A 10856-nucleotide genomic window follows, 5' to 3' on the forward strand; every position below is an offset into this window, starting at 1 on the left:
TTATACATGATAGTTTGGATATTGTGCTGTAGTTTACTGTCAATTCTTAAATTTATTTTGTTGATTCTCTTTAGATTTTTCAAGAACCCAGTAGTCGATGAGTCAGTCATCTTTGGCGAGGTAGCCACATTGAGGATTGCTGTTGAGCAGCACTTGAAATCAAAGTCTAGGCCTCCTGTAATCCTCAAATTCAGGGGAGACGTTTACAGATGTCTCTTTAAAAATAAAGGAAGTTTTCATAATGGATGGCAATTATTAGACAAGGCAGCCTTCCCCAGAAAATATTTTCCGGAGTTCTGGGATTACTGTGCTGATTCCCATGGCCAGGGGATAAAAGTATTTTACCCGATGAAAGTGAAACACTTTATCTCCTGGTCACCTAAAAAGTATAGTGTTGAAGAAGGTCACCATCAACTTCCAAGATCTTTTCAGGAGAAATTGACCTTCTCATTCATAAAAGTAGCTCTTGGGGATGCCTCTTGATTTGTTTAGTTTTCAGTTATTGTTTCTTAGCCTGTTTTGCTTGCTTTTCCCCTTTAGTTTTGCTGGTACATAGAGGTTGTTTTCTTTTCCCCCTTTTATTTTGTTGGGGTGGTGGCTCAGTTGCTATTGGTACTTCTTCCCTTGGTATCGCCTCCTGGGACTTGTCGTCGCTAATTTGTTTGCGTAGTCTACGATTTGTTTTAATGTTGATTTCCCAGTATTCTGTGTTACTTTTTGTGTATTGTCTGGGTTTCCTCTTTCTGTGCTTTAGAGCACGGATACGATGTTCAGCTCGTAGAACTTCAGCAGGGTCATCAGTGTGGTTACTCTTTCTTTGTATGATCTTGCGTGCATCATCATTATTTTTCTCCACCCCTGCAAGTTTGAATATCAACATGTTATAAACATGTACTTCCTTGTTTGAACTGAAATGTAGTGAAATGGTACGTTCCAAAATCTCAAAAACAAAAATAATGTACCTTGGCCACTAAACTGTTTTAGATTTTTGTGTTTCTCCGCCATTTGAGGAATGTGGTATGCTGCTGAATGCATGTAGCATGTCACGCACTCTCTTGCATAGCCAATCCTCTTATCTCCCAGTAAAGAAAAGGTATCAATTCATGTTTTTATCTACAAAGGAAGTAGCATTATGGTTTTGTTCCTAATGGGTAGGGATAGCTGTTAAACCTTTAATATTGTAATTTACAATTTACCTTTTGGCGATATTCCTCAACATTAGTTGGTTTAAAAGAGGAGATAAAGCTAAAGTACATATCAGCAAATCCCTGAAAAAGATATACAGAAATAGTTGATAACTTTACATGATTTCAGCAACTGTGTTTATCTTTCATATTTGAAATGTCATTTAAAGCGAGTACCTTCCACACACAATTCTACTACAGTTCTGGCAGTATCCTGCTGGATGAAGGGCTCTGATTTACTGGGAAGAACTCTAAGAAGTGTTTTCCTGTCATTCCCCATGAGGCTTGTCCAGTCCCATGTTCCCAAACCTTTATCATCAGCATTTCGTTTTTCCCAGACGGAGAATGACACCCCACAACTGTTGATGACTTATATCAGCTTGTCAAGGTGGACTTTTTTCTTACCAGCGAGGAAACTCTCCTTATCATCCCACTGCATGACATCTTCTACTAAGTTGCCAATCAAGACATCTGTAATGCGAAGCATTAAATGTAGCTCATCTAAGATTATGTGATCCAGGGGAGTGTTAAGGAGAGGTTGATGCACACAACAGTAGTTCTCCCCCTTGGATTTGGAAGCAAATTCGTAAAGTTCTTCCAGTGTCCTTCTGAGTGGTTCATCATTATAATAATTGTCAGGCTTGTTCATGTCTCCCCTTTAAGAAAATACTATAACTAACATATGATCAGCATATGGGATTATTATTTCTTCATTAGTTTAATACGACAAAATGATGGTAGGTAGGTAGGTTAACTTTATTTATACACAATGATTCTGTATGAAAGCTGGGAGCTTGTGGGGCTGTGGTAGACATACATGGAAGCAATCACAACAAAACCTAAAATTATTTATTGGCTATGATGAACAGTTCCTCTCAACCCACTACTGCTGAACAGTTCATGAGCTAACAGGTTAACAAAAGTGGCCCAACAGTTGGTTGAGGAGTGCTGTTATGCTTTACAGTTACCAAATAAAGAAATGCTTTTAATTTTATACAGAAGTGCAAATTTTGCAGTGTTAGCTATTACATATAGATGGATGTGTCAGTGGTTGAAACCTGTCTTTCTTATGAACTTTGCACCACAAACAAGCATGGGTAGAATTTGCTGCACTGATGCCCATAACCAACAGCAGAAACTGAAAAGATATAAATGTAATGTTACAATAAATTATTAACCCTTTCACTCCCTAGATCTGATTAGAAATTCTCCTTTCTAGCAGCTATACATTCCCTTTTATATTAGTTAAGAGAATTTGAGTTTGATCAAAATAACACCATCTGACTGATAAGTTTATTCATTCTCATCACCTGACTGCTGAATAGTGAATTGATATTATAAGGAGAAGTTACATACTAATCACTTCTGGGGGTGAAAGGGTTAAGAGCCTAATTACATGAGTGGGTGCCAGGATGCCTTGAAATGTCAACCTTTTATGAATGCAAGAAGATTCTGTCAGTATTATGTTATTTATTGCTTACCTAAAACCAAACCTCAAACCTTTAAGGCCTTTTAGTGTATGGATTTTTAAAGTAACCTTTTATATGATATTAATTACCTTGTAATCACCTCCAAGAAACATTTCTATCTCTACTCGCTTTCCACTGACGGTTATATAGCCATTATTAATTATGTCACTAACTTCATCAAAAATCTCCTTGAAGCTACTTTCCAAAGTTTCTCTGCTTTCAGGGCCATTCACAACAGCAATAGTGTGAGTACCTAAATGTAAATTGTTAAACAATTAAATCTGTATAAATAATGTGATTTCAAATTTTTTGAATAGATGTGCTGTGAAAAAAAATTACCGCAAGATATAAATGAAATAAAATATTAATTTATATTTTAGTTCACATTATTTTTATTCTTTTGTAGAGGATCAATATGGTATTATTTGTAATGTTACCTTTTGATGATAAAAGATCATCTGTACTTTGCAGAATTGAGAAGCTGAGCAATATAAAATTGCTCACCCTGCGCATTCTGGCACCATCACCACTTAACTTAACTTTGACCTTCTCACCTTCCTGAATTGTACTGGTATTTAGTTGTAAAAACATTAAATTTCCCATGTAAGTACTTGGAAGAAATGAAAACTAAATCATTGGCTTAGGAAAAGACTACAATAATGCAATTACTCAAAATTCTTTTGAGTGATAGTATTTTTAGCACACACATGCACCCACTCACAAAAAAAAAACAAAAAAAAAACAAGCAAGATATGTACAAACCATTTGTTGCACTTGATCAGTCAGCAATTGTCTAAAAGAGTGTTGTGCTCCTGGAGCCTTGCCTGCAGTAGACTTGATTATGCAATGCTTGTTCAGTTCAGTTCTGCATTGTTTAAACAAGTAGGACTTTGGCAACCCATCAATTGTCATAGACAATTCATGTACAAACTCATCTCCAACCCCAAATTTATCTATTAGCTAAAGAATGCTTTCAACTCTGGCTTTATCATCCTCACTGAGTTTAGAAAATTGAGACTTCTGATGTCGCAGATGCATTGTTAAATTCAACAGTGTATGTCTTGGAGCTCTCTTGATCCTTCAACTTTAAGCAGTCAACCTCAAGTCCAAAAAGTCTACTGAAATACAGAGCCTTTTGCGCTCTTGATTTTAAGTTCTTTTTGTTTCGTATTTTGGGCTTGAGTTGACTTTAGCTTTGGGATAGCTGTCCCTCTAACTTGACAGAACTGATCCTTCTCTAGCTGTCTTATATATTTTTTCATGGTGGCACAGTCTTCTTTACAGGCATCATTAAGTTCTTTTTCCTCAAGCATTTCCTGGAAGAGTCCTTCTGTTTCTTTTTCAATGTCAGCATAGTTTTGTTTCCATTCCTCAATATGAGCCTCTGCTACTTCCAATTTTTGCACGAGGCTGCCTACTTTGGATTTCCACTCAACTGTGATGATGTCATTTTTCCAAACCGTAATCTTTGTCCACTTTTCCAAAAACGGTTGTCTCTGTTTGAGGCTCCCTTTTCTGTTAACAATTTTCCTTTTATTTTCAGCATTACTGCAGATCTTGGACAGCTGTGTTTCAAGCCTAACACTTTCATGATTAACACGGAAAGCATCTCCCGGTATACTTACATTGACAAAGCCAATGTAATAGACCCCAGCTTTCAAGGAAGAAAGCATGTCTCTTCTCCATCTAGCAAAAGTCTCCAATTTTATCTTCAACCAAAATACGACTTCATTACCACTTTCACGTTGTTTCAATATGTAGCTAAGGTGTGTGTTTGGACAATCCCCGAGTGAAATTATTGCGTCCATTTGTATACGTCAGACATTTCAAAAATATTTTTGCAAATAGCTATAGACACAATAATTTTGGCACATTAATTGGCGCTTTTTTTTTTTGGAAAAACCTGCGCGAAGCTTGCAAGACCAACGAGTAATCTAGGTTTCAGTCTCCCCAGTTTTAGTGAGGCTTTGTTTTGAACGCCTGCTTGATTATTTTTAAGATGTAGCCTTCGTTAGAGAACATAGTGACTTGTTTACCTGTCTTTTTCCATCACGTATGGCTATTCTATCGCACCAATCTATATGTCAACTACAGCGTGGTTTCAATTTTAAAAACCGAACCCAGATCATGATGAATCCACCAGATATTGCTGCAGGAAAAGGGATCGATATTGTTCCTCGCAACATGGATCAACGGTAAGGTTCGTAGCGCTAATATAGTGGTACAAAATTAAAATATAGTTAGGGAAAATTCAGTATTTTGACTCAGTGACGTAGAACATGGCACCAAAAAATGCTAGTTTACAAAATTTGAAAAACCGTACCGAAAATGGCATGTTTAACGCCGTATGAAACTTCCAAAGAAACTTTAAGTTAAGACCTAAACAAGAGCGACGGTAGCTTTTGCAGTTGCAAATATTCTAATTTTGGAACGTTTAAAAATTTTTTCCCCATACATTCTCTGTAATACGAGAGTCAAATAGGAGCCTGAAAAATTCTAAGTGTCATTTTGCAACTACGCTTGTGGATTCGACTTTTCTGGTGGGGCGCTGTTTGATACACACTTACAACACAGACGCCATGTTGGATCAACAACTGACCGCGTGGTTTATTCTGATTGGTTAACAAACAATAACTGAATAATCGAACAACTAGAGATCATGGCCAGCGGTATCGCCATACATAACATCCCCCCCCTTCACATCACAATCTTGAAAACTAAAAAGAAAACTGTAAATAAAAGAAAAAGGATAAAATAAAATAATAATAATCTCAGCATTAATTCATCTGTGTCTGTCATTGTTCATGCTTCATAAAGTGTCCCTTGTAACATAACAACTAGTTACAGGTCTAGTCTGACTGGTTTCCTGACTTGTCTTCCACTTCTAGTCTTATAGAAGGGCGGGTCTTTAGCTTCCGCGATGTCCACTGGAGGTGGCACACCACCTGCTGGCATTTCCTCAGCAGGTGAGGGATTTAAGTGGTATTCCTGTGCAGTGGGGTCCACTTGTGGGCTTGCTGGGGACGTGGGAGCCGCATGTGTCTTGTCAGGCTCTGGTTCTGTCTGCTGAGCGATGTTTCCATGGCGTTTACGGTATTCCATATGAGACTTGGCTGAGTCGTTTCTTAGAGCCACTCTGTTACGCCTGATTCTTCGGCCGCTCACCTCTACCACGTATGATCTGGGCAAGGCATGTTTCTGGACTACGGTAGCCGCTCTCCACTCCTTTGACCCTGGCTCAGGTCTTACTCTGACATGATCGCCTGCTCTGAGTGGTGGTAGCTCTTTGGTTCCTTGGCGGTCATGGTAGTACTTCTGCTTGTCCTTGCCATGCTTCATTCTTGCTCTTATCTTCTGGGTGCTATGTGTTTCAGGCTCCAATAGACCACGTGCTATTGGGAGTGTCGTTCGAAGCCTGCGACCCATAGAGAGCTGTGACGGGGACAAGTCAATTGCTGGAAGTGGGGATGCCCTGTACTCTAGTAGCGCTTTTCTCTTGTCTTTGTTCTTTCTCCATATAGATTTCACTGTTTTGACTGCGGCTTCAGCCTCCCCATTTGCTTTGGGGTGCTTCGGGCTTACTAGGACATGTTCAAAGGTGTAGCTTTTAGCAATGTCTCAAATTCCCTACTTGTGTACTGGCTACCACAGTCAGTGACGAGTTTTGCTGGGATGCCGTGTCGACTGAAATGCTCTTTCAGGACTTCAATGGTCTCCAGGGATGTCAGATCCTTCAGTTTGATCACCTCAATAAACTTGGAGAAGTAATCAACTAGCAACAGGTAATGTTCACCTTCAAAGGCGAAAATGTCTGAAGCGGCTCTTTCCCAAGGCAGGTCCGGAACAGGGCTCGGCATCAGAGGCTCTTTCTGTTGTGCAGGGGCATAATCATGGCACGTGGTACAATCCTTGACTTTGTCTTCTATCTGCACACTCATGCCGGGCCAGTAAAGGGCTTCCCTGGCTCTTTGCTTACACTTTACGATTCCCAGATGTGTTCCATGTATGATTTCCAGCATGGCTGGCCTCATAGACGAGGGGACTACGATTCTCATTCCTCGGTAGATTACTCCATCTAGCACCGCGAGCTCATCACGTGTGTCCCAGTATTGGCGGATGCTGTGTGGGACTTGTTGCTTTGTGTCTGGCCAGCCGGCTTGGATCATAGCATACAATTCATGAAGCTCATTTGCTGTGTTTTGTTGGAGTTCTGCATACTTTGGCTCAGACACGGAGATTCTTTCCAACATGTTTACTTGTATCTCCTCTTCTTCCGGTGGAACCTCATTTAGACTTGCTCGGCTGAGAGTGTCTGCGAGGACTTGCTTCTTCCCTGGCAGGTATTCTATGCTTAGATCATAGCCACTCACTCTCAGCATCATTGCCTGCAATCTTAATGGTGCTGTTGTCAGGGGCTTGCGCAGTATCATTTCCAGGGGTTTGTGGTCAGTCTGGACCAAGGTTGTTTTCCCCAGAATGTACTCTCTGAACTTCTGTGTACTGAACACAATGGCGAGCATTTCTTTCTCTATTGGCGCCCAGTTGAGCTCTGATGGTCGAAGTTTTCGGGATGCGTAGGCTATTGGCCTTCCCTCTTGCAGTAGGACCGCACCCACAGCGCTGTTGCTGGCATCACATTGTATGGTCACATCTTTTCTGACATCATAGTAGGCTAACAGAGGAGCTTCACAGCACATATCCTTGAGCTTCTGGAACGCAGCTGCTTGTGGCTTGCCCAGTGGAAGAGTACATCTTTCCTTGTCAGCTCCCGCAGTGGTGTTTCAACTTCAGCTAGCATTGGGAGGAACTTGGCTAGGTACTGGATAGATCCCAGGAACCGACGCACATCTTCTTTTGTTTCGGGGGGTGGCATGTCCTTCATAGCTCTTACTTTCTCCGGATCTGGTTTAAGGCCTTCTGCTGAGATGATGTGGCCCACATATGGAACTTGTTGTTTTCGCACTTTGACTTTCTCGAAGTTCAGCTTAAGGTTGTAGGTTCTGGCACGGTGGAGAACTTCATTTAGGACTGAGTCGTGGTGGGCAATGTCACGTCCTGCAATCAGTATGTCATCCATGATGGCATATGCGTGATCAATATCCTCCAACATTTCATCCATGGCCCTTTGGTACAGCTCTGGAGCTGATTTGATTCCAAATGGTAGTTTTAACCATCTGTATCTGCCTATTGGGGTGTTCATTGTTGTCAGTAGACTAGACTCGTAGTCTAGTTTCATCTGGAGATACCCACTCTTCGCATCAAGGACTGTAAACACTTTTGCCTCAGGTATCTTGGCTGCAATTTCTTCTACAGTGGGGATTGGATAATGCTCCCGCTTTACTGCTTTATTGAGATCACCCGGGTCAAGGCAGATCCTGATCTTTTCACCTCGACTTAAAACTACCATAGAGTTAACCCAGTCAGTGGGCTGTGAAACTTTGGCTAAGTGTCCTTCCTTTTCCATTTCCTTAAGCTTCGCTATGATCTTGGGAAGGAGTGCTGCAGGTTGTCTACGAGGTCCATACACTACTGGTGTTGCTTTGGGGTCAATCTTGATGGAGTAAGTTCCAGGCATGGCTCCTGATGCACTTAGTAAATCTGGATACTGGTTGAGTAGCTCCTTTAAGCTTGGATCTACATGTTCCTGTAGATTATGTACCCGCTGAACCAGGTTGAGGGCTTGACAAACTTCACCTGACAATATTGGCTTCTGCTCACTATCTATGACATAGAAGTTCACATTTAACTCCCTGTCCTTAAATCTTACGGGAAGAGTGACGTAGCCCTTTGGTGTGATTCGGTGTTGGCTGTATGACACCAGGGTCTTCTTGGTTTGTTTGATCAGGGCCCTGGGTGCTACTTACTTGAGATGAGTAGTGTTGATAACACTTGCATAGGCACCAGTGTCGATTTGACAGTGCAGAGTACTGTTACCCACTTCTACCACCTCCCACCATTCATCACTTTCACTGGTTTTTGTTTTGTCACGGATGCCATTCATTTCCAGGCTTGCTACATGAAGTAGTTGCACATCACTTTCAGGACCCTCCTCATCACTAGAATAGCCTTCTCCAGGATAGTCCATTTCATTTAGTAAGTTGACATTGCTTTTCTTGCTTCTGCACACATTAGCAAAATGTCCAATTTTCTTACACTTGTTGCACGACTCCTTTCTGGCAGGGCATTTTTCATGTGGCTTGTGGGCATTGTATCCACATCTATCACATTTTGGAACTTGCACATTTTTCTCCTTTGGTACCTTGTTTTTGGGCTTTTTGGACGAGCCCCCCTTCCATGCAAGTTTATTGACCTCCACTTTAGGGTCTTCGCCAGACATCACTTGCATTCCATCCTTAGTCGCTTCGAACATCCGACCGATATCGATTGCCATTTCAAGGGTGAGGTTTTTACTTTTCTCCAAGCAGCGTTGCCTGACTCGCTCGTCCAGAGATTTGCATGCGATGGCGTTCCGAATCAATTTATTCGACTCAGTCATGTCCAGACCACGTGCCAGGAGCTTAAGATCGGTGACAAAGGAGTCAAAGGTTTCTCCTTGTAACTGACGTCTTCGGTCAAATTTAACTGCTGCCATAATCGGGTTCTTCTTGGCTTCAAGGTGTGCTTTGAACTTTCCGACGACTCTTTCGAGTATGTCTCTCTCATTTACATCTTGAGCACTTTCTCCTGTTCCAACACGAACAGTTTCCCACTGGAAGGTAAGGTAAATTTCCCGGCCTTTGTTGCCGACGAGGCTCATAAGGTTGCATATTTTCTCCTTCTCAGTGCATTTGCTGAGCGGTCCTCCAAACGTGAATTCGCAGTGTTGATAGAACCTTTCCCATTCTTTACTCAGGTCTGCAGCAGCCCAGTTCATAGTTGGCCATTTGTACGACGAATTTGCGTATCCTTCGGCCATGCTCGGTTCAGTGGCGTTCGTTATCCTCTATTCTGACACCATGTTTGATACACACTTACAACACAGACGCCATGTTGGATCAACAACTGACCGCGTGGTTTATTCTGATTGGTTAACAAACAATAACTGAATAAGCGAACAACTAGAGATCATGGCCAGCGGTATCGCCATACATAACAGACGCTCATTGCCACTTCAAATTTGTCACCTAAAACTCGCCAAAAATGCATGCTCCTGTTCTCGAATTTATTTCTCTCATTTGAAAGTTCGTAAACCTTTGAAATACGTATCATTGTAAACTACAAAGGCAAGCGTTCCTATTGATGTATAATTTAACTGTATATCTTTAAAGGAATAGCTTTTACATGCCTTAGACTTTCGTGAACTTATTGAAAACTGAACTCGCTAAACTAACGGAACTTACACTTAACTGAGTTACCGTTTTTTTAAATTTTCTCAATGGCAATAAAACGTAATGATCTTCATTTTAAATATTCATGAAGTACATACATAGAGCTTTCAAAAGATATCAAACATGACAAGAATACTTTAACATGGACACGGACAAAATTTTTTGAAAGCGGTACATTCAATGTGACTTAATTTGCACCAGAGCAAGCGGTGTATGGTTTACTCCTTTGAATGATTTTTAAAGACTCTTTTTCAACTTCAAATCTTTTGAAAATGGTATCATTGTAAACAAGAGACTCAAGCGTTTTCAGTAATGTCTATTGTAACTATGAATATGAAAAGGAACAAATGTTGTAAGGCACAGAATTTGGTAAAGCACACTGTTTTAGGTTGTGTATATTGAGCGTGTTCACTTATTCGTGGTAAGGAAGATCTGGTGTTTTATTATAATTGAGCACACGTGTCTGAGTATAAAATTACATTGCGTCATAGGCATATTGTAACATCTCCCTTTTTATAGAAGACGAAATACATAACACACAAATGAGGTGTAGGAAATCACTACACTTAATCAGTATAAAAAAATCGATGATCTAAAATGATATAAGAAACGTTAACGAAGATAAATGTGCTAAACGCTAATGTAACCGTTTCAATCAAGTAAAATCAAATCAATGTTCAATGTTCATGCTCAACAAATCTAAATCAAGTCTCTAATTCTGCGTTAATAATCAATCAAAGTCTATATGAAGCGATCAGGCTTCTTAGTCACTCTTTGGCTTCTTCTCAGTACCGGCTTTGCAGCTGTTGGCACTGGCTCTGGCTGTATGTCCTTGGCTGGTTCAGGCTGTGTGAGAGTTGGCTTGAGATGTTCTC

The 10856-nt window shown here is 40.7% G+C and overlaps 1 protein-coding gene and 1 pseudogene across 1 annotated transcript; both read right to left on the reverse strand.

Annotated features, from left to right (window-relative positions):
- Positions 1 to 499: 499 nt before the first annotated feature.
- Positions 500 to 4461, reverse strand: LOC137991652 (uncharacterized; annotated as a pseudogene).
- Positions 4462 to 5494: 1033 nt separating this feature from the next.
- LOC137991961 (uncharacterized) lies at positions 5495 to 6079 on the reverse strand. Its single transcript, XM_068836979.1, has one exon. It carries the CDS (start codon positions 6077 to 6079, stop codon positions 5495 to 5497), a length of 585 nt encoding a protein of 194 aa, XP_068693080.1.
- Between the last annotated feature and the right edge of the window lie 4777 nt (positions 6080 to 10856).

The sequence above is a fragment of the Montipora foliosa genome, chromosome 2 (assembly GCF_036669935.1).
Source record: "Montipora foliosa isolate CH-2021 chromosome 2, ASM3666993v2, whole genome shotgun sequence".
Classification (NCBI taxonomy): domain Eukaryota; kingdom Metazoa; phylum Cnidaria; class Anthozoa; order Scleractinia; family Acroporidae; genus Montipora; species Montipora foliosa.

What these genes read in the sequence shown, in the direction of transcription:
- LOC137991961 (XM_068836979.1), bottom strand. Translation starts at nt 6,079, where the DNA reads ATGGGTCGCAGGCTTCGAACGACACTCCCAATAGCACGTGGTCTATTG.